Source organism: Pongo pygmaeus, chromosome 6 (assembly GCF_028885625.2).
Source record: "Pongo pygmaeus isolate AG05252 chromosome 6, NHGRI_mPonPyg2-v2.0_pri, whole genome shotgun sequence".
NCBI classification, from domain to species: domain Eukaryota; kingdom Metazoa; phylum Chordata; class Mammalia; order Primates; family Hominidae; genus Pongo; species Pongo pygmaeus.
The window spans coordinates 85,726,874-85,751,871 of record NC_072379.2 but is presented as its reverse complement, the minus strand read 5'-3'; the positions used below and the strand labels follow the sequence as shown (position 1 = coordinate 85,751,871).

The window sequence follows — 24,998 nt, the reverse complement described above, 5'->3', positions numbered from 1 at the left end:
CAGCCTGGGGAACAGAGTGAGACCCTGTCTCAAAAAATAAATACATAAATAAAAAAATGTTTAAATGTGAAAAACAAAAAACAATAAAGAAGCTCTGAAGTATTCCAGTGGACATTCAATCCCTTCCATACTTCATCCTGCTCCCGAAAAGGTTCTTGTACTAATTCTAATTTTTCAAAGTGAAGCCCTTGTGTCACCTATAATATTTTTCTTTTTTTCATCTTTTTCAATTAACCTAACAAATGTTTTAAACAGGCAACATAATCACACAGTTAAAACTTTCAAGTTGCAAAATGGCATTGTTATGGACTGAATGTTTGTGTCCTGCCTCCCAAAATTGGTATGTTGAAATCCTAACTCCTAAAGTGATGGTATTGGGAGGTAGAGCCTTTGAGAAGTAATTATGTCATAATTTATGAGAGCAGGGCCCACATCAATGGGATTCATGCCTTTATAAAAGGGACCCCAAGATAACTCCCTCATTCTTTCTGCCATATGAGGCTACAAGGAGATGTCAGCAGTCTCCAACCCAGAAAAACGCTCTCACTAGAATCCAACCCCGCTAGCACGCTGATCTCAGACTTCCAGTTTCTAGAACTGCGAGAAATAAAACTTCTGTTGTTCATAAGCCAATCAAGTCTATAGGGCTTTGTTATAGTGGTCTGAACTAGACAGGCATGTAATGAAAAGTTTCCCTCCTTACTTTTATTCCTAGTTACCTGGTTCCCTTCTCTAAAGGCTTCAAGAAATATTTTATGCATATACAAGCAATATGTATTTATGTAAAAGTCATCCTCATTTCCTCCCATTTTAATACCAAGAGTAGGCAGCATATTACATATTGTTCAGCACCTTGCTTTTTCACTAAATATATCTTGCAGATCATTCTACACAAAAATACTCTTTATTTTTTTCTATGGCTGAAGGGTATTCCAATGCAGAAATGTAATATAATATTAACCCCTTACTGACAGTGATTTAGTGTCCCCCTTCATCTTATGTAATGAATGAGTTGCAATGAACAGTCTTGTATATATGCCATTTCTAAATTCTTCATGTAGGTTGGTACTGTTGTTTTAAGTATTATATGACATGATTGGTAAAAAAGAGCTGAAAATCTACCTTAGTTTCCATGTTGAGGAGATGAAGTCCTTTTATATTCACTCCTACATACACAGGGATGACTTTATGATTGCTGGGGCTTGCCTTTGTAAATATCTGTCCTGTGAAAAATGCTGCTCCATAAGTAGGAATTTCCCAGCAATTCTGTAAGAACATGCGCTGAAGGTGATGCATTTCTTTACTGACACCTTCACTTGTACTGAGATTCTAAAAACAAACAAGGTAAATTAAAAATAAGAGATGTGAAAGGAAAATGTACCATTGATAATCCAAACAGATCAACTAAGCAGTTTCTGAAATCAAGACTGCCCCTAAAGAATAAAATTATGGTACATTATATCAGGAGTACTTTTTCTCTTGTGATGTTAATATTAAAAAAAAAATTGAGGTCTAAAAATACTGTCTATGCTATGGGGTTTTAATTGCTTCACGGGCATGGATAGTATATTATTTCAAATTTTTATCTTCAGTCCTTACCACAGTATTTGGCATGTAGAAGGTATTCAGTAAAAGATTATGTATTACTAAAAATAAAAATATCTTGCTACTTTCAATTTCAAGCATTGTGAACTAGAAGATACATTTTTAATTTCAGGACTATAAATTTAATCTACCTCTGTTTAAAATATTAATAACACTAACAAAGTTTCAACTAGCCTATAAAATGTTTTTTCATTTCTATTAAATATGTTTTTCATGTTTATATTAAAAACATTACATTAAAAACATTAAAAATGTTTTTTCATTTCTATTAAACAGCTTACCTTGTATTCATGAAGTATGCGATTTGTCCAGTGAGGTGCCTTACTTTTCAGTTTGGTAACAGGTACGATGGATTTTAGATTTTCTTCACTGTAAGCACACATGCCAACATCCTTTAAATAAATCATCTTTACTAGCTAAAGTATAGTAATCATTCTGTTACAAATGGCTTTCAGTAACGTAATTTTTAAGCTGAAAAATATTTTGCTGTAAAATATCAGAGAACTCTAAAAATGTTAAGCAAAAGCCACAAATCTCATATTATCAATTTAGATAAATGTTTCTTCTTTCAATAACCAGAAAATATTTTTGAAAATTGAAAACCACAATAACCAAATTCAAATATGCTTAAAATCTCAGTGTTTTCTCTCAAAGACTGAACATAAAACTAGTTTTTATGGTGGGATTCTTAAGTACATCTGCCTTATAAAATGTTTTACTACTTATTCGAGTCAGGTTTTAGTGAACTTATTTAAGCATAAAGAAAGAAGAAAAAACATAAAGTATATCAAACTATAGTCAAATATAAGAAAAGTAAAATTGGAGAGTATAACTTTAAGAATGCTTTAGTATAATGTTTTCTTTTCTCATTCTATGTCTTATATTATTTAATTCCAAACCAATGTAATGTATAAATATTTTCTAATAATATTTTTAAACTTTCTTGGTTAAACAGAATCTTGAGCATAGCACAAGACCATGCATAATATTAAATACTTACTTTAGGAAACCTTGCTTGTGTTTTTTACTCTCATAATTTCCATAGACTATTTGCAAAAGCAGACTTGCCAATGTTATCAGCTTAGCATCAGGAGCTGTATAAAAGCCCTTCAATAAATTATATCTGGCTTCATCAAAGAGAATAAGAATAGCTAGTGGGTCTTCAATCTTAAAAGAAAAAGTATAATTTGGTTATTAGGCTACAATTTCTTTTTACAAATGAACAACTTAATATGGGAAAAGCAAAAGCTACATATTTGTATATAAATGAGCTGTTACTGCTTTGAGCAAAGGTTGGCAAACATTTTGTTAAGGCCCAGAGAGTAGTATTTTAAGCTTTGTAAGCTATATAATCGCTGTTGCAACTAATCAACTCTGGCACTGTAGCACAAAGAAAGCCACAGGTGATACATCAACAAATGGGTATGGCAGTGTTCTAATAACACTTTATGTAGGAATACCAAAATATGAATTTCAAAAAATTTTGCATGATAGGAAATATTGTTCTTTCGATTTTTTTAACAATCAAAAAACATAAAAAAAATTAGCTTATGAGGTATACAAAAACTGGCAAAATATGGCTATAAGCTATAGTTTGCTAACCTGGTTGTCTAACAAATATTATCATCAGTTTATAAATATGGATAATTTTTAGCAAAATTTTACCTAAATTTTTGTATGACTGAAACATTTTTCTGTTAACTATGCTTCATATAATACAGTAGTGGACTTCAAAGAAGATAAAAGGAAGTATCTTAATTTCCAAAGGACAAATGCATTTTTAAAAAGCTTGTTGTAAGACATTTTAAATTTTGACTAAAAAGACTTTGTACTTTCAAATATTAATAATATTCAAGAAGAGTAAATTTTTGTTTTGTTTTTTGAGACAGGGTCTTGCTCTGCCAGCCAGGCTGGAGTGCAGTGGGATGAACATGGCCCACTGCAGCCTCTATCTCGTGGGCTCAAGCTATCTACCTGCCTCAGCCTCCCAAGTAGCTGGGACAAGAGGTGTGCAACACCATACCTGGCTAATTTTTAAATTTTTTGAAGACAGAAGGTCTTGCCATGTTGCCTAGGCTGGGCTCAAGCAGTCCTCTCACCTCGGCCTCCCAAAGTGTTGGGATTACAGGTGTTAGCCACTGCACCTGGCCTAGATCTTTTTTTTTTTTTTTTTAAACTTTAAAGTTTATCCAATAAGATTAATAAAGATTTGAGAAATCCTAGCCTACAGAATATATTCCTACTTGTACAAAGTCACCGGTTATAAAGTTTCTGAATAAATACTTTAAGTATTTCCAAATACAATTCACAACGATCCCAAGCTTGAATAAAAATGATTTTTGTGGCCAGGCACGGTGGCTCACGCCTATAATCCTAGCACTTTGGGAGGCCGAGGCGGGCAGATCACGAGGCCAGGAGATTGAGACCATCCTGGCTAACACAGTGAAACTCTGTCTCTACTAAAAATACAAAAAATTAGCCAGGCATGGTGGCAGGCACCTGTAGTCCCAGCTACTCAGGAGGCTGAGGCAGGAGAATGGCGTGAACCTGGGAGGTGGAGCTTGCAGTGAGCCGAAATTGCACCAGTGCACTCCAGCCTAGGTGACAGAGAGAGACTCCGTCTCAAAAAAAAAAGAAGATTTTTGCAACATTAACTGAAATAATACTATTTTTCTATCTTAAAATACTCTATACAATATTAAAAAAACAAACAATTTCATGGGAAAAAAATGAAGGGGACTGTTCTAAATTAAAAGAGACTAAAGAGACATCCAAATATAAAGCATGAGCCTTGACTAGATCCTGGGGCTGGGAGGTATAAAAGTATTTTGAAACAACTGGGAAAAATCTGAATTTCAATCAGATATTATGTAATTATGGAATTATTAATTTTATTAGGTTGGAAATGTTATTGTGGTAGGTAGAGATGTCTTTATTCTTAGAAGATGCACGCCAAAATATGTAGGAATGACACCTGCAACTCAGCTTAAAATGGTTCACAAAGAAAGTAAATACAGTAAAGCAAATTGTTAACAACTTGTGATCTAATGAATAGTAAATGGTGTAAACTGTATTACTTTTTAATATGCCTATGGCTTTTCAAATTTCTCAAAATAAAATGGAAAAAGACTGAAAGCATATTTTCTAATAAAAACTGACATTGTATATTTGAAGAATATGAGTAGATAATAACAGTTACAATTCCCAATACCATGTTCAATGAGTTTTAGTCACCATTTTTTCATTTCTAATGAAATCAGGATGTTTTCATCCTAAAAGGATGATGCTAAACAATAAGTGTAATTCTGTTTTTCAGATGGTACAAACAGGAATTTCTTAATTATATAATGAGTGAAAGGACACAACTGCTTTACCAGATTATCATGACATTCTGGTTTACCATAAGAACTTACTAAGCCTTGCTTCCTTTTTACTTGAGTCTCCTTTATTTTATAATTATGCAATTTATTTATCACCCAAGTATTATCATTACTGCTCCTTTTCTCTACCAGTAAACTATTACGATATTACTTGGGAGGAGAAGGCAGACTGAGTATACTTAGATTATGTGCAGATTTTATAGATATCATACATTTTTAAAGTTATACGGTAAAACAGATACAACATTTGTCATTTGAACCGTTTTTAAGTGTGAAATTCAGTGGCATTAATTATGTTCACAATGTTGTGCTACCATCACTACTATCTAGTTCCACATAGTTTATATCACCCCAGAGAGAAATTCTGTTAACTGGTAAGAACTTCCCACCCCTCCCCTAGCCCAGCAACTCTGATAACCTCCAATCTATTTTTTTCCTTTATGCCTTTGCCTATTCTATCTTACTTGATATAAGTAGAATTAAATATTTGTTCTTTTGTGTCTGGCTTATTTAGTATGTTTTCAAGGTTCACTCATGTTGTCACATGTATCATAACTTCATTCCTTTGTACCAGTGAATAATACTCTATTTGTATATATAGATCACATTTTGTTTGTCCACTCATCTGTTGATGGACACTTAGGGTGCCTCTACCCTTTTGGTTATTATGAATAATGCTGCAGTGACATACAAATATGTTTGAGTCCTTGTTTTCAATTATTTCAGGCATATATCTAGGAGTGGAATTGCTGGATCATATGGTAATTCTATTTTTAGATTTTTGAAGAACCACTGTTTTCCACAGTGGCTGCACCATTTTACATTCCCACCTGCAATGTACCAGGGTTCCAATTTCTATACATTTTTACCAACTCATTATTTTCTGTTTTGTTTTCTATAGCCATCCTAGTAGGTGTGGTTTCTCACTGAGGTTTTAATTTGCATTTCCCTAATAACTAATGATGCTGAGCATCTTTTCATGTGCTTGTTGGCTATTTATATATTCAAGTCCTTCAACCTATTTTATTTACAGACAGGGTCTTGCTCTTTCATCCAGCCTAGAGTGCAGTGGATGATCATAACTAACTGTAGCCTTGAACTCCTGGGTTCAAGTGATCCTCCTGTCTCAATCTCCTGAGTAGCTACAACTACAAGTGTGTGCCACCACACTAGGCTATTAAAAAAAACAAAAACAAAAACAAAAACAATAAAAAAACTTTTTTGTAGAGACGGGGTCTCACTATGCAGCCAGGATGGTCTCAAATTCCTGGCCTCAAGTGAGCCTCCCACCTCATCCTTCCAAAGCACTGGGATTACAGAAGTGAACCACCACGCCTGGCCTACTTTTTTTTTTTTGAGATAGTCTTGCTCTATTACCCAGGCTGGTGTGCAGTCGTATGATATTGGCTTATTGTAACCTCTCCCTCCCAGACTCAAGCGACCTTCCCACCTCAGTCTCCTGAGTAGCTGGTACTACAGTGTGTGCCACAATGCCTGGCTAATTTTTAAAGTTTTTTATAGAGATGAAGTCTCACTGTGTTGCCCAGGCAGGTCTCAAATTCCTGGGTTCCCATGATCCTCCCATCTCAGCCTCCCAAAGTGCTGAGATTACAGGTGTAAGCTACTGCACCGAACCCTGACCATTTTTAATTGCGTTGTTGGCCTTTTTATTGTTGAGTTGTAGGAGTTATTTATATATTCTGGATAGCAAACCCTTATCTATGATTTGCTAATATTTTCTCCCATTCTGTTGCTTTTCACTTTCTTAATAATGTCCTTTAAAGCACAAAAGTTTTTGATTTTGATGAAGTTTAACTTACCCAATATTTCTTTTGTTGTTCATGCTTTTGTTGTCATATCTGACTCCACTGCCTAATCCAAGGTCATGAAGATTTATCCATTTGTTTTCTTCTACGAGTTTTACGGTTTTAGCACTTATATTTAGGTCACTGATGCATTTTATTTTTATTATTATATTTGAGATGGAGTCTCACTTTGTCACCCAGGCTGGAGTACAGTGGCGTGATCTTGGCTCACTGCCACCTCCACCTCCCGGGTTCATGCAATTCTCATGCCTCAACCTTCTAAGTAGCCGGGACTACAGAGGTGTACCACCATGGCTGGCTAATTTTTTGTATTTTTAGAAGAGATGGGGTTTTGCCATGTGGGCCAGGCTGGTCTAGAACTCCTGTCCTCAAGTCATCCACCTGCCTCGGCCTCCAAAAGTGCTGGGATTACAGGTGTGAGCTACCACGCCCAGCCATTTTAACTTTTGATATGGCATGAGGTTGGGGTCCAATTTCCTACTTTTGCAACGTGAACTTATAGATATACCAGCACCATCTGTTGAAGAGACTATTCTTTCTCCATTAGATGAACTTGGTAGCCTTGTCAAAAGTCTACTGGCTGTATATGTATGGGTTTATTACTGAAAACTCAATTCTATTCCATTGGTCTGTATGTTTATCCTTATGCTAGAGTACCACAATGCTTTTGATTAGTTAGCTTTGTGGTGTGCTTTGAAATTGAGTAATGTCAATCTCTCAACTTGTTTCTTCTTTACTCAAGATTGCTTTGGCTATTTGAGGCCCCTTGCAATTCTTGTGGATTTGAGGACTGTCTGTTCCACTTTCACAAAAAAAGCTATTGGAATATTGTTAGGGACTGCATTAAATCTGTAGATCACTTTGCTAGTAGTGACATCTTAACGACGCTAACTATTCCTATCATTGAACATGGAGATGTCTTTCCAGTTATCAGGTCTTATTTTTCAGCAATGTTTTATAGTTTTCAGTGTACAAGTCTTGAACTTCTTCTGTTAAATTTATTCCTGGGTATTTTATTCTTAGATGCTATTTTAATGGACTTCTTAATCTCTTTCTTGTATTATTCTTTGCTGGTAATATAGACAACAGATTTTGTGTGTTCAGCTTATACCTTGAAACTTCGCTGAATTAATTTATTAGCTCTAGCTTTCTTGTGGATTCTTTGGGAATTCCTATGTATACGTCATTTGCCAAAAACTAAGGTCTTGATTACTGGTGAAAGTGGACATCCTAATTTTGTACCTTATCTTAGGAGGACAGTTTTCAGTCTTTTACCATTGAATATGATATTAGCTGTGGGTTTTTTTGTGAACACCCTTTATCATGCTGAGAAGTTTACTTGTATTCCTAGTTTTCTGAGAGTTTTTTAAATCACGAAAGGGTGTTAGATTTTGTCAAATGCCTTTCTGCATCAATTAAGATGATCATGTGTTTTCTTCCCTCCCTTTCATTCTATTAATGTGATTCTAACACATTTTTAACAAATAATGAAGTCCTTAGTTTTTGGTAAATTTCATAGCAATTTTTATGTGACTCCTAGTATATTTGGCTGAGAGGATCTACCCTAACTTTGGCTTGATAATATAAAAGAAGCAATATATATAGTTATGTACAAAATGTTTACCAAGTTTGGACATGGCTGTTGAAATTTTCTTGTGCTAAAATTTGTTTAACTGTATTTGTTTAATATTCCCTGAGAATAAAGAATTAAGAAATGTATTCTATTTTTTTCTTCACTAACATTTTAAGACCATGAAACAATTTTACCATATTTAGATTATCATGCCTAATTTAAGCCGTTATAATCTCTCCCTTGTCCATTCATCCTTCTTTTTTTTTTTTTTTTTTTGAGATGGAATCTCATTCTGTCGTCCAGGCTGGAATGCAGTGGCACAATCTCGGCTCACTGCAACCTCCGCCTCCCAGGTTCAAGCAATTCTCTGCCTCGGCCTCCCAAGTAGCTGGGATTACAGGCACCCGCCACCATGCCTGGCTAATTTTTGTATTTTTAGTATAGACGGGGTTTCACCATCTTGGCCAGGCTGGTCTTGAATTCCTGACCTCGTGATCCACCCGCCTTGGCCTCCCAAAGTGCTGGGATTACGGGAATGAGCCACTATGCCTTGCCCATTCATCCTTCTTATGGCATTATGTCACTTCTTCCTCTCTAAAATCCACAGTAGTTCAAATTCAAATATACTTGTCTGGACAGACTTCTTTTTATCAAATGTAAATACTATTCTCATTTTTTACTATGTATAGAGTTCTCTGTTTGAGTTAAGATGAGCTACTTAGGCTAGGCATGGTGGCTCACGCTTGTAATCCCAGCACTTTGGGAGGCCAAGGTGGGCAGATCACTTGAAGCCAAGAGTTCAAAACCAGCCTGGCCAACATGGCAAAACCCCGTCTCTGCTAAAAATACAAAATAAGTTAGCTGAGTGTGGTGGCACACGCCTATAATCCCAACTACTTGGGAGGCTGAGGCACGAGAACTGCTTAAACCTGGGAGGTGGAGATTGTAGTGAGCCGAGATTGTGCCACTCCAGCCTGGGAGACAGAGCAAGACTCAGTCTCAAAAAAAAAAAAAGAAAAAAAAAGATGAGCCACTTATGGATTGTTGAGAATGACTTTTGCATTGTTCCCTTTGCAAGTATAATCTTAACCACCCAGGATGTTCTCTTCCACACCAGTGTTTCTCCTTCTTCCTTCAAAATGTATACAACTGATTAGCCCTTTATTAAGTTTATCCTTGACAGTGTACTTCCTAACTAGTCTAAACAATTTTTTTTCCTGTATAATTTGGCTCCACATCTGATTGCTAATTTTCTTTAGGATAGCCTCCCTATTTCTTTTGTATTCTTAAGACAATGGGAGTGGAAATGAAAAATCCCAACCAAGAGCTTCGTAAGTAGATCAACTGAAACTCCGCCAATTATCACAGGGATGTAAGGATCGATTTAAGGATGTAAGCACAATTTCTGCCTCTAGTGCTTACAATAGAAACTCAACAGACTTTGTGCATTTAAATAACTGTAAATAAGATTTCCAAGCAAACCTGTTTTTCAACTTCCAAAGGAAGTCTCACATCTCTTCTTAGAAAAAGCTGAGGTGTTTCCCTTTGAGGATCCAGATTAGTCAATTCAGCAAGTATTTCTGGCCAGTCACGAACATGTTGCAAGGGTTTATGATACGGTTTGAGTTGAAGGCCTGAAAAACATCATTCCTTTTATAAATGATAATGTAAAAAGTCAATTATATCAATGCATAGAAACTTTGTATTAAACTATCTGCACTTCTGTACTGAATACTCACAATTAAATTTAAATCTAAAATTAACATTTTAATCAATATGACTACCCAATTTGTGGTTAACTGCTTATTATCAAGAATATAAAAATTATTAAAAATAATTCTTACATAAAATTTATCAAATGTATATGAAATCCTTAATTCCATTATAGCCTATTTAATTATGATATAAGTAGAATTCCTAGTTAAAAAGATACAACTAAGCCATTAAATAACCAATCACATCAATCAAATTCTTTATGTATGTGTAATACTTTGAGGAACAAATATATAGTGTCATTAGGTTGATTTTAAATAAAAAGGTTGATTTTAAATAGAAAACTAATGTAAGAGAAAAGAACATTTGTATTATTTCAAAATGAACACAAAAAATAAAGGCAAGTTGCATGAGCACAACATTTAATGGCATTCAAATCAAATGCCATTGCCATAGAAGAAAAGTTTTGTTTTTTAATTATTAAAAAATGCTTTGAATGAAGCAGGGAAGAGGGTGGGCAGGGACTTACCTGTTTCAGCAGTTTGAACACTAATAATTTATATAAAAGAGAAGAATACTGTATTATTTCAAAATTTAAGAGTCAAGAATAAAAAGAAGTTGTATTTTCTACCAACCCACTCCCAAAAAGGAATAATGAGGTTTACTATAACATAATAAAAACTTTCTTACTGAGGTTTTCTGAACAAATCCATATAGTGAAATATTGCTGAGTTTCTTGAGAGAGACGCATTCCTTCCATTATCTGCTGCACTGTGGTATTATTTCCATGCTTCAATTCAACAGAACGATATGACCCATCCATTCTGTATATTCGAAATTTTTCATACTACAAGAAACGATAACTTACGTAACCAGCTTAAAAAATTATACATCACAATCTAACAAGATACTTTCCTTCAACTTCATGTGTTTTATTATAGATTTCTAACATGAAAAATATCAGAAACACTGTTTCAAGTGAGAATCTGTTGTTGATATTTTAAAAACATTTTACTGGCCGGACGCAGTGGCTCACGCCTATAATCCCAACACTTTGGGAGGCCGAGGCGGGCAGATCACGAGGTCAGGAGATCGAGACCATCCTGGCTAACATGGTGAAACCCCATCTCTACTAAAAATACAAAAAAAAAAAAAATTAGCCGGGCGTGGTGGCAGGTGCCTGTAGTCCCAGCTACTCAGGAGGCTGAGGCGGGAGAATGGTGTGAACCCCGGGAGGAGCTTGCAGTGAGCCGAGATTGCGCGACTGCACTCCAGCCTGGGTGACAGAGCAAGACTCCATCTCAAAAAAACAAAAAACAAAAAACAAAAAAAAATGTTTACTTCCATTACTTGTATTTTCTAAAATATTTTCTTCTGGATGTTCCAGAAATAAGTTTGGGAAACTAAGGAGAATGACTTAAAAAAATACTCAATGTCAAATTCTTTTGACAGGATGTTTTAGCACCTTTAATGTACAATGTAAATATCATAACGAGAGATACAAACTTGGTTACTGAATCTAGTGTTAGTCAAGTACTTCATGAGTCTAGTGGGTCACAAATAATACAACAGAAATGTGTACCACCAGTAACTTGTCCTAAGAGGAATTTGTGATGGAACACTTTGCAGGTAAACGTTATCAATGAACTTTGAGCCAGTTTCCTTCCCCCAGTTAAGAAAATTCCAGAAAGTAATAGCATTCTCAATGGATTTTTATTGTTATAGGAAGTAACTGATGTCCCCAAATAACTTCCAGGCCAGTTCACTTTGGATAAAAGAACTTCATCCCTCCTACCTTATTCATTCACAATATAAAAATTATATCAGGGATAAAAATGAGTTAAAACTACATAGTTAGAAAATAAATTGCAATGAAGTATAACATAAGGGTACCTGTACTGCTTATTTCCTTGACTCTGTCTTATGCTCTTGGAGTAAGTGTTTTGACAAAATGCATGAGTGTGTGGTATGTGTGTAACATTAAAGGCAGAGACCATATATTCCTTATAATTTTCAGCACTTTGTCGTGTTAAATCCAAAGAGATACTCAACAAATACTTATTGTATAGTTGTTGGTTAATGCCTGGAGAGGCTTAGGTAAATGGGTTATATCTGTTAGTATAAACCCTTTATTCTTTATTTGTTGGTATAAATCTTTTTATTTCAAACAGCTTTTAAACTAATGACAGCCAGGAGTGGTGGCACGTCTGTAGTCCCAGCTACTCAAGAGGCTGAGGTGGGAGGACTGCCTAAGCCTAGAAGGTTGAGGCTGCAGTGCATCACAATTGTCTGTGAACAGCCACTGTACTTCAGCCTGGGCAACATAGTGAGACCCTGTCTCATAAAAATAAAAATAATTAAATTAATAATTTTTATAATCATTATAACTCTTAGGCATAATTGAGTTTCTTCTCATTGTTAATTCTTCTGTATTTTAATGTCACTACTAACTTGAGCTTTATGCCTCTAAATATAATTATTATTTTAATAGCTATGTCTGCCAGCATTTTCGATTTATGAGTTTATTTCCAGTTGTAATTAGATGGAAAGGCCAGGTTGAGTTAGCAGAATAAAAAAGCTTGGAAACACCTATTTTACTTTTATAAGGAGGAAAATGAGTCTGTTATATATAAACTAACTTGCTGAGACTGAATGAATGATGTGCAATGCTTTTATTTAAAAATATAAAATGTTGCTTAAGAGGCCTAAGTATAGGGATATGCGACAATGAATAGATTAAAATTATGTGTAATCAGGCCGGTGCGGTGGTTCACGCCTGTAATCCCAGCACTTTGGGAGGCCGAGGCGGGTGGATCATGAGGTCAGGTGATTCAGACCATCCTAGCTAACAGTGAAACCCCATCTGTACTAAAATTACAAAAAATTAGCCGAGCGTGGTGGCAGGCACATGTAATCCCAGCTACTCGGGAGGCTGAGGAGAACTGCTTGAACCCGAGAGGCAGAGGTTGCAATGAGCTGAGATCGCGCCATTGCATTCCAGCCTGGGTGACAGAGTGAGACTCCATCTCAAAAAAAAAATTATGTGTAATCAACACATCAAGCGTAGAAATCATATGAAAATTTTAAGTGTTCTGAAAGTTTTATTTACTTATTTTTGCAAGTTTTATTTTGTTATGCAAGAATAAACGTCCAAATGTTAGGGATAATACAGTCTACAAAGAGGTTTTTTGTTTGTTTGTTTGAGATGAAGTCTCGCTCTGTCGCCAAGGCCAGAGTACAGTGGCACAATCTTGGCTCACTGCAACCTCTGCCTCCCGGGTTCAAGCAATTCTCCTGTCTCAGCCTCCTGAGTAGCTGGGACTACAGGTGCACGCCACCACGCCCAGCTGATTTTTGTATTTTTTATAGAGATGGGGTTTCACCATGTCTGGATCTCTTGACCTTGTGATCCACCTGCCTCGGCCTCCCAAAGTGCTGGGATTACAGGTGTGAGCCACCATGCCTGGCCTACAATGAGGTTTTATAGCAGTAAAGAAGCCATTTAATCATCTTTCCATTCTTGCCACAGATCCTCAAATTTAAATCTTATTAATTTAAATACTATGCCTAGCTCTAACTAGGAAGATAATTCTTACTGGTTTGTTAATGGCTTCCTTCAACAATTTTGCAGCTTCTTCCCAGTTGTTTTGTTTGTTTTCTTCACAAATATTTAATGGAGATCTTCCTTGTTGGTCTGTTATATGCTAGAAATGTGGGTGGGGAGAGGGAAAAAAAGGCATTACATATTATGGTATTCTAAGGGAAAATGTCATCCAATTAATCACAGTTTCATAAAAAAGAGACTCTTGTCAAGTACTAAGTAAATATTAACCACACTTGGTACGTATTATGTTTAGAATAAACAAGAGTTGCCAAGATAAAAGACTCAAAAGCACTAATCAATGTGATGACTGTTTTTTAAAAGTTCTGATATAGACATAATAAAGATTTTAATACTACTATTTTCCTCTTTATGATATGCCTTTTTATGAATTTCCTTTGCGAAATTCTGGAAAATCTTTTTCCTTTTTCAAGACGTTTTTGGAGAAATACAATATAAAATGAAAAGAGGTTAAATTCTACATACTTTCTGAAGACAGACTGTGGTGATGGTTGTACAATAATGTAAATGTACTTAATGCCACTGAACTGTACGCCTAAAAATGGTTAATGTAAATTTTAGGCGAGGTGTATTTAAAAAATCTAAAAAAAAATATGTTCAAAAGCACAACTTATATATTCCATTACTTATTCTACAAAGCACAACTCATATACTCCGTTACTTATTCTATAAAGTAATGGAATTTATTTTTATTTTTCAGATGAACTCTCAAACATACAATTTAACATTTTAGTGTCATTACTTGTTATTCACTGCTTGAATATTATTTTTAAAAACCTGGAAAATAACTTACTCTATCAATTTCTGGATGGTTTAGGAGAATCTGTACTATTTCAGCATGTCCTCCTCCAGCAGCAAAATGAAGAGGAGAACTAAGTTGTCCATTTAAAAGGTTTGGATTGCACTTTCCTTTCTCTAACAATATGCGAGTGGCCTCAACTTTTCCATACCTGTATAAAAAAACAAACAAAAAACAAACAAAAAAAAAACTTACCTAAAAAAATCTTGTTTTTAAAAATCCAAATTTTAGATGATATCTCAAAGAAATCTAAGAATTTTCTAGGACAGAGAGCAAAGGATTATTAAGATACTGACATAATGTTTTCAATGATTAGGGGTTTCTTATTAACTATTCTGGTTCAATTAAACTGTTTCTATTTCTGATAAACTGGAAGAAAATATAACCTCAAATACAAGATAGAGCAGATGACAGAGAAACATCCCATGTGAACTACAAAGGTTAGATACAATTTTTAGTCAAATAGTTTCAGAAACAGAAAGTAAGGCATATAAGAAAATTTAGTAAGAATGCTTTTCACTTAGGCCCAGCTGTTTACAAAACAGGCCCAAAGATATAATTCAATACATAGTTGCTATATTAGACAATGTGAGAGAGACAAAGATGTATAAAATATGTGGTCTCTATCCTGAATGGTTTACAGTGTAATTTGAGGCAAAACATAAACATGGGATACATTACATAATGCTGTAAAATTTAAGAGTGGTAATGTTTGTTCATGCTTTAAAAAATATCAGAGGCTGGGCGCAGTGGCTCACACCTATAATCCCAGCACTTTGGGAGGCAGAGACAGGCGGATCACAAGGTCAGGAGTTCGAGACCAGCCTAACCAACATGGTGAAACCCCGTCTCTACTAAAAATACAAAAATTAGGCAGGCATTGTGGCGCATGCCTGTAATCCCAGCTCCAGAGATATAATTCCAGAAAACAAGAGATATGATTTCAGTCTAGATGGTCCTGTAAAAGTGCTCTGATAGAAGAACAATTTGAACTGAATGTTACTGTTTTTGAGACTGAGTCTCACTCTATGCCTAGGCTGGAGTACAGTGGTGCAATCTCAGCTCACTGTAATGTCTGCCTCCTGGGTTCAAGAGATTGTCGTGTCTCAGCCTCCCAAGTAGCTGGGATTACAGGCATGCGCCACCACACCCAGCTAATTTTTGTGTTTTTAGTAAAGATGGGGTTTCGGCTGGGCGTGGTGGCTCATGCCTATAATCTCAACACTTTGGGAGGCCGAGGTGGGTGGATCACAAGGTCAGGAGTTCGAGACCAGCCTGGCCAACGTGGTGAAACCCTGTCTCTATTAAAAATACAAAAATTAGCTGGGTGTGGTGGCAGACGCCTGTAATCCCAGCTACTTCGGAGGCTGAGACTGAGGCAGGAGAATCACTTGAACCCAGGAGGCGGAGGTTGCAGTGAGCCAGAAATCGCGCCATTGCACTCGAGGCTGGGTGACAGAGCAAGACTCTGTCTCGGTGGGGGTTGCGGGGGGGAGGTGGGAAGACAGGGTTTGGCCATGTTGCCCAGCCTGGCCTCTAACTCCTGGGCTCAAACGATCCACCTGCCTCAGCCTCCCAAAGTGCTGGGATTAGAGGCGTGGGCCACCACGCCCAGCCTGAACTGAATTTTTAAATAGGAAAGAACTGAAGAGATGTTGAAGAAAGGTAAAATATTTTAGGTAGACAGAAAAGGAGTAAGCAAAGGTCTCAGAAGAGTACAACGCATACGCACACAGTGAGTCAACCTCTCGGTTACAGCCAAAGACTTACGTAAGGCTGCACTCTGAAGCAAGGGTAGAAAGTAATTTGTTGTGTGGAAATAAGAGGGTGAGGTGGGAGGAGGAATGGAAACTTGGTTTTGGTTTTAGATATGGAACATCTGAGGGGAAAACAGCCCATTTTTAGAACTGATTTTCCATCTGTTTTTCCTTTCTTCCCCATTCACAAATACTATGCCTTTTCTATACTCCAAATCAGACACTTTCATCCTACACCTTACTCAGGTGATTTGTTTTGCTCAGGTTTTGCTATTCTTTTTTTAACTTTTATTTTAGACTCTGGGGTACATGTGCGGGTTTGTTATATAGGTAAATTCGTGTCATGGGGGTGTGTCGTACAGATTATTTCACCAGGTACTAAGCCTAGTACCCAATAGTTATTTTTTCCGGTCCTCTCCCTTCTCCCAGCTTCCACCCTCAAGGAGGCCCCAGTATCTGCTGTTCCCTTCTTTGTACTCATGAGTCCTCATCATTCAGCTCCCACGTATAAGTGGGAACACGTGGCATTTTCTGTTCCTGCGTCAGTTTGCTAAAAATAATGGCCTCCAGCTCCATCCATGGTCCTGCAAAGACAAGATCTTGTTCTTTTTTCTAGCTGCATAGTATTCCATGACGTATACGTACCATATTTTCTTTAACCAATCTGTTATCATGGACCTTTAGGTTGATTCTATGTCTTTGCTATTGTGAATAGTGCTGGAATGAACACTGCATGTGTGTGCATGTGTCTTTATGGCAAAATGATTTATATTCCTCTGGGTATATACACAGTAATGGGATTGCTAGGTCAAATGGGAGTTCTGTTTTTAGCTCTTTGAGGAATTGCCATACTGTTTTTCACAATGGTTGAACTAATTTACACTCCCACCAACAGTATATAAGCGTTCCCTTTCTCTGCAACCTTGCCAGTATCTGTTATTTTTATGACTTTTTAATCATAGCCATTCTGACCGGTGTGAGATGGTACTTAAACTAAACAGCTGCTCTGCACAGCAAAAGAAACTATCAACAGAGTACACAGACAACCTACAGAATGGGAGACAATATTTGCAAACTATGCATCTGACAGAAGTCTAGTATCTAGCACCTATAAGAAACTTAACAAATTTACAAGAAAAAAACCACCCCATTAAAAAGTGGGTAAAATATATTAATAGATACTTTTCTAAAGAAGACATACATGCAGCCAAGAGACATATGAAAAAAAACTCAATATCACTGATCATTAGAGAAATGCAAATCAAAGCCACAATGTTCTTTGCTATTCTTAAGACATCCTTTCCCCCTTCCTGATTTTGTTCAGGTTAAATTCCATTATGCCTCTGGAACAGTTTAAAATCTATCTTCTCTATATTCCCACTATGTTTTAGCATTCTATTTTTGCTTCTTTTTTGTGACTGATTTCATTCTACCTAATTTCATCCTTGTTTATCCACACCTCTTCTCTATCTGCTTGGAAGCTCCTTGAGGGTAGGGACAGTGTCTTTATATTCTCCAAAGTGCCTTATAGACAAAAGATAAGTGACTGAAATGTTTAGTAGGCAACTTGAAACTACTTAGGCGGAAGGCAAAGGCTTAGAGTATCTATTTGAGAATATGTAAAATCATCTCACTGAAAAGAATCAAATGGTCTGAAAGAATGGATGAAATCTTTCTGAGAACGAATTTAGAGAAATGTGATCACCTTAGAACAATGAAATACATCTAAAAGGGAAAAGATAGTGAGGTAGCAATTTGAGAAGTAATAATAAAAATAATACAAACATACATTTTGTATGATGCTTTAAAATTTCCCAGCTACCTCCTCATATAATTATTTAATATAATCATAGAAATTTATAAAGTAGGCAGAGGTACTTTTTTATTGCACAGATGAGAAAAATGGAGCTTGATGCAGTTAACTAACTTGCCCAACGTCTCACGATGACTAGCCAGAGTTAGAAGCCAGTTTTCTGAATCTTAGTAGTATTACTACTAAGACACAGGTTTGGATCACAGAATGGAGGCCAGTGAGTGTTTCAACAGCAATGATAAGATATCAATAATATCTTGCATTTGTACTGACCTTCATTATAGCTCCATTATGCCCTTTCAACTCCAATTTGTTCTTAGAATGAAAAGCAGTCAAGAATCAAATGCTGCAGAGCAGGGAAACAGATCAAAAACTCAGAAAAAGTTAAGGTTTATGAAGAGTGAAAAAGAGAAAGCAGAGTGTGTCTCCCACTCACCTTTGAAATCAGGCTGTGAAAGGAAGGAAAGAAACAGGATGGTAGCTAAAAGAAGTAGGTTCAGGTGAAAGTAACTTTCAAGGAAGAGAATCATGCATGTTTGAGGGAAAGAAGAAAATAAGTGTGGAAAAAGAAAAGTGAATTTAAGGGGAATAAGAAGAATTTTTACATGTATACCCTATGATACAGGAGAGAGATGGGGACAAAAAGTGATCCATTAGGGATGGAGAAGAACATTTCTGACGCCTTAAATTTTCTTTGAAAATAGGGGGCAAAAAGGAGTATAGGGATTATGAAAGTAGAAAAAGAAAGTAGTGAAAGTTTAAGTACTTAGGAGTAGAAAGGTTTAGAATAGCTTGGAAGGGGAGGACTAAAAGGCTGAATGAAACAAAGAGTACACATAGCTAATATACAGTGAAGCGCCAAGTCAAATTGGATGAAATAATTTGTAGGAAGCCAAATCATCACAGTTTGAAAAACACTAACAATGATCTGAAGTCTGAAAGTACTATCAGAGAAAGAAGACACTGATTTGATTCAAAATAGAGGGTCTGGCATAGGGGTACAGGAAGAATAAAGAAGTGAGAGAATATGAAATGTCAATGAGACATTTACTGAGTGGCAGTTAAGTTCTCTACATGGGGTAAAAGCCATTTTAAACATTTTGGGAAAATGATGATTCTAGAAAGTAAAGAATGGTTTTTACATGTCTAGCTACCAATCTTGAATTTTAAACTCTTACTTTTTTCATTAAATTGTGTTATGTTAACATATATAGGTATTGTTATTTTTAATACACACGAAATATTTTTCAGTTTCTATTTCTAATATCTTGACACTGGATTTAATCCACATAAACAAAAACTCTTGGGAATCCTGTAACTGTTAAGAGTGAAAAAGTATCCTGAGACCCAAAAGTTTGAGAACCACTAATCTAATTAAAACCCTCATTTTAAAGACGAGAAATGAGACCAAGTGAGGTAAAATATCTTGTCTAACCTTACAAAAATAGGACTAAACCCTAGTCTCTTCATTGTATCACAGTCAAGAGCCCAGTGTCCCCTCCTCAGTCTTTGTACCAATTAGTGAATAAGAGTATATTTCCAAGACAAAGTTAAGTTCTTTACTGAATAGTTAAATCGTTCTTTATTTGAATTCACGTCAATTAAATGAGGCATCCGACTAACAGTATTGCAAGGTGACCCGTACTACTCCTGTTATATTAAACTTGATTATCCAGCTGACAGAAAATTAATTTATCCAAGTATAAAACTCTTTTCCTTGACATACTCAAGTAACAAAAATTTGCAAATGAAAATATTACAGATTAATAAATTTTAGATTCAGACATAAAAATCTTTACATTTTTACAATATTTATTTATTTATTTATTTATTTTTTGAGATGTAGTCTCACTCAGTCGCCCAGGCTGGAGTGCGGTGGTGGGATCTCAGTACACTGCAACCTCCACCTCCTGGGCTCAAGCGATTCTCCTGCCTCAGCCTCCCGAGCAGCTGGGATTACAGGTGCCTGCCACCACGCCCAGCTAATTTTTGTATTTTCAGTAGAGACAGAGTTTCACCAGGGCAGGCTGGTCTTAAACTCCTGACCTAAAGTCATCTGCCCTTCTTGGCCTTCCAAAGTGCGGGATTACAGGTGTGGGCCACTACGCCCGTCCAAAACTTATTCTTAAAAGCCAAGATTTATTGAGTGCTCATTATGTGCTCTCAAAGCACGTTACTTGTAATTTTTCTTTTAATATCAGGGAAGGTACCATTTTTAAGCCTATCTTGTATAGATAAAGAAACAGACCCTTAGAGACACGAAGTAACTTACCAAAGGTCATATTTTAGGAACTAAAAATGGTACTGAAACATAGGTACATTCCAAAGCATATTAAATACAATGCCATGCTTTTGTTTTTATGTAATAGTTGAAAATATTACCATTCTTTCATTAGAGGGAAAAAAACAAAAAAACACCCCTGCCACAAAAAGGAGCAACCATACAGTCAAATATAAACTTGGGATTCGTCAACTAAAATTCACTGCCTTTGCCTTTTCCAAATCTATAGTATACTTTATTGGAATCTGAACTATATTCTCTACCTCTTTTTATTTAGCTCCTGGTAAAGCATGTGATTTCTTTTTCTCCTTTTTTTTGAGATGGAGTCTCGCTATGTTGCCCAGGCTGGAGTGCAGTGGCGCGATCTCAGCTCGCTGCAAGCTCCGCCTCCCGGGTTCACACCATTCTCCTGCCTCAGCCTCCCAAGTAGCGGGGACTACAGGCACCCGCCACCACACCCGGCTAATTTTTTGTATATTTAATAGAGACGGGATTTCACGGTGTTAGCCAGGATGGTCTCAACCTCCTGACCTTGTGATCCGCCCACCTTGGCCTTCCAAAGTGCTGGGATTACAGGCGTGAGCCACTGCACCCGGCTGCATGTGATTTCTTTTAGTATTGTTTTTGCTGCCAGTATTTTCTGGTAATCTGAAGAAACAACTATTAACTCAGTTAAAGATGATTAGAGTAACTCTTAATACAAAAATTCCATGTAATAAGAAATATAAGAGCATATTTGTAAGGAAACAGAAAAAAAGATCTTTATATATATACACACACACACACACACACACACACAGACACGTAAAGCAACTATAGTTAGCTGCTTGATTACAAATATTAAAATCAGATAAATCAAAAGAATTTTGAGTTGGAAGAAACTCTAGAAATGATCTATTGCATTTTATGTATGGATAAATAAGCTGAGATGCAGAGACGTAAAGTGAATTACCTTGCTCAATCTAATACAACTAAGACACTGTGGACATTTAACGAGGCAATAAATAACGTGGTACTTCTTTTTTCTTTTTTTTTGAGATGGAATCTCACTCTGTCACCAGGCTGGAGTGTGGTGGTGCAATCTCGGCTCACTGTAATCTCTGCCTCCCAGGTTCAAGCGATTCTCCTGCCTCAGCCTCCTGAGTAGCTGGGATTACAGGCGTGCACCACCATGCCCGGCTAATTTTTGTATTTTTAGTGGAGACAGGGTTTCACTATGTTGGCCCGGATGGTCTTGATCTCCTGACCTCGTGATCCACCCGCCTCGGCCTCCCAAAGTGCTGGGATTACAGGTGTGAGCCACCGCACCTGGCCGGTACCTCTTAAATTAGCCAAGGAAGCTTACTTTAAACCATAAGTGAAGAGCAACTTTCCCACAGAAATAATGTAAAAAACTTTATTATATCCTTTCTAGAAGATGACTTATAGTAAACAGTTAACTACTACTCTAAACACTAACAACTCAGCCCAACTGAGGGGAAAAATAATTATGTGAGAGAAGGAGACCAAGAGCTACACTGGGCAACTAGTGGAAAGAGCTAACCCCAATCCTGTCCCAACACTAGTATCTAACATAATGGAAAGCTGTGGTTCTAATGAAGGCTTTTGAGGGCTTCTTGATAACCACAGTTTCTCAAAGCACTAAAAGGATACTTTTATAACAAGACGCAAGGTCAAATCATAAGTAGTTAACACATGCAAACTTCCAGTAAGGATAAGCATAACATAATCCCAATATAAAACAAGAGAAACTGCAAGGGTGAATAAGTGACCTTGTACTCTACAATGACATTTACTAGTCATTAAGTATCCTGCTATATGACCTGGCAATGCCTAAGAACACTAACAGTATGTTCCCCATGGGGCAGACCTTACAATTCTGAACATTGGCACATATACAATCATCTAAGATCAAAACAGAAAACTCCTAAGGCAAACAGGTAGAGAAAAAGTATTTGGAATGAGAGCAGTCTTGAAAAGAAGCACTAACATTTATAATTAAAAATGTATTCTTTCTAAAAAGAAAAGAATAAATATTCCATTTACCAGCATGCATAATGAATGGGTGCCCAGTGGTCACTATCTAATTGGTTGACTGAAAATCTTTCACTGAGAAGACGGCTTAGTAATTCTGAATCTCCTTCACAGGCGCTTCGGTGGAGAGGAAAATCATCTACCCACTGTCGTTCCCTAATCATTAAAAAGAAATTTTGAAAAATACAAACAGGACTGTAAAAATTGTTTCAAAAGAAATGTGACACATCTATGAAAGCTCTGTATCACTGAGCAGCCGTAAACTCAATAGTGACTACAATGCATACAATTGCATATATAATTTTAAACAATACTTTAAATTAGAATGTAAGTTTTTATAAAAGCAATGTGGAGTAAAACCGAAACAGTACTTGTCTTCTGTGACACTGCTCATGCTTCTCTGCCATTTTTCCTGTTTAGGTATTTGGATTTTTGAGTAGTCTGGAGCTCCTAGACCAAAGTATGGATTTATTACCACTTTATCTACCTAGAAAGGGAAAACAATACAAAAACCCATTAAGAGCTTTGTCATCTTAATGTTTACATGTTTATATTTTAAATTTTTACTTATTTATTTATTGAGAATGAGTCTTGCTCTGTTGCCCAGGCTGGAGTTCAGTGCTGCGATCTCAGCTCACTGCAACCTCCACCTCCCAGGCTCAAGCGATTTTCCTGCCTCAGTCTCCGGGGTAGCTAAGACTACAGGGGTATGCCACCACATCCAGCTAATTTTTGTATTTTTAGTAGAGACGGGATTTCACCATGTTGGCCAGGCTGGTCTCAAACTCCTGACCTCAGGCAATCCACCCTCCTTGGCCTCCCAAAGGGCTGGGATTACAGGTGTGAGCCACTGCACCAGGCCTTCATGTTTATAATTAGTAATAGATGTATATATCTCAGGAAAAAAAATTACACTTGAGATAAAACGTCTTTTAAATCAGAGCTAAAATTCATTCAACTCTTACCCGATTTGTATATTGAAGATCTGATCCAAACAAAGGGTTGTAAATACAGGTATCTGCTTTCTCTAGGGCTAACATTTTACTCTTTATTTCTAGTGCACTATAGCCCATATGTAGTGAGTTTTCTGTCTGACCTGATTCAGTAGCGTATGCAGGATTTATGACATTAGTTTTTATCCGCTCAAGAGGAGAAGGTCGGAATAAAGCTGGAATAAAGTGAGATTGTGCATGACGTTCATCTAACCACCTGGCAAAATAAAAAAAGAGGTAGAAGTAGCCATTCGAAAGTGAAGATGAAAAAGGTAGATTACTATCTAACTCTGATATATGACACTTGTGAATATTACCTTCAGATTTTTATAATTTTAATTTAGTGTTAGTTAAGTACTTTATTATTTTTAAAATTTATTTATATTGCAAATTGATTTTTTTAAACAATTAAAAAACATGCATAATACTATACATACTTTAGGGGCACATGTGATAATGTTCATATGATCTATAAAGATCAAGTCAGTACACAAATACTTCATTTATTATTAATACAAGTTTTGTTAATGGATACAGCAAATAAATTTTTTAAATGTATATGCCATTATAGTAATAAAAACTCCTTTCAAAAAACATTAAAGTACCATTAAAATTCAAACTACTGAGATGTAGGTGACATTAGCCCTGTTCTTACAGAAAGACAAAGGCATAAGAGGTTGAATGACTTCTTCACTGATAAGAGTAACTCAATATTAAATGTATAGTTTCATAACAGGGAAATCTTAATTCTTAAGCCAGGGCAGTGTTTGCCATTTCTGAAAAATAAAATTAACATCCTGTACCCAGGCCAGGACAACCTTATCTTCCGGTTTTTCATTTTTATATTAGAATTGAAAAACTTACCATTTTTTAATACATATATTATTTTCATTATTTTCTTCTCAAAGTGTCTGTATCTATCAGAACTAATTTCTACTATAAACATGTATTTGATTAATTAAAAGATACTTCTAATGGCATTTCTTACTTATCCAAGGCTATTAACATCCTTGCTGTAAGTGTAGCAAAATGAGTACTGGATTCACTACAGACTCGCATAATATCTTGTAAGCAGTAAAAAATTGGGCATCCTGGGGTATATGTGTATTTAGTATTATCTGAAAAAGAAAAATGAAGAATTATGCTACCATATAAAAGGTTTACATCTGCATGTTTTCATCTAAAAATATATGTTAAAAAATTAAAACTTGTTAAGTATAAAAATAAATTGTTCTAGATTTGGAATTAGAAGGCCTGGATTCAAGTGATGACTAGCTCTGTGACCTTGTCCACTCAGGTAAATGCAACATTTAGAATTTTGGAGGACTGCAGAAACTGTTTCCTCTTTATCTTCCTCAACAATGTTGTAGAACTCATTAATAAGATTTCCAATGCTACTTAAGATACTGAACTTTTTAACCTAAGTATGCCTGGAAAAATATAGCTGGAATGCTACAGCTGGCTAATACAATACATGTCAGCACTGTGTAGCAGCAGGCTGATGGGATGTCCATGGTGGGTGATTAATACAGTATATCATCAGTGTTACTACTATCTTACATGATGCTAGTACTCTATAGTTTCCAAGGTGATTTCATATCTA

General features: G+C 36.1%; 1 protein-coding gene across 40 annotated transcripts in view; it reads right to left on the bottom strand.

Annotated features, from left to right (window-relative positions):
* KRIT1 (KRIT1 ankyrin repeat containing) overlaps window positions 1-24,998 on the bottom strand; it is a 46,271-nt gene that overhangs the window by 12,058 nt on the left and 9,215 nt on the right. For 39 of the 40 annotated variants that reach the window (XM_054493882.2, XM_063667587.1, XM_063667584.1 and 36 more), the window contains 11 exons: window positions 24,384-24,513; window positions 23,369-23,612; window positions 22,775-22,890; window positions 22,416-22,559; window positions 14,513-14,669; window positions 13,694-13,801; window positions 10,788-10,944; window positions 9,867-10,018; window positions 2,606-2,772; window positions 1,887-1,974; window positions 1,123-1,329 (listed from right to left, as the gene is read on the bottom strand). In XM_054493882.2, the coding sequence (XP_054349857.1) occupies window positions 1,123-1,329; window positions 1,887-1,974; window positions 2,606-2,772; window positions 9,867-10,018; window positions 10,788-10,944; window positions 13,694-13,801; window positions 14,513-14,669; window positions 22,416-22,559; window positions 22,775-22,890; window positions 23,369-23,612; window positions 24,384-24,513 (1,670 nt within the window). The remainder of the gene's footprint in view (window positions 1-1,122; window positions 1,330-1,886; window positions 1,975-2,605; window positions 2,773-9,866; window positions 10,019-10,787; window positions 10,945-13,693; window positions 13,802-14,512; window positions 14,670-22,415; window positions 22,560-22,774; window positions 22,891-23,368; window positions 23,613-24,383; window positions 24,514-24,998) is intronic. The other variant, XM_054493900.2, reaches the window with a different exon arrangement.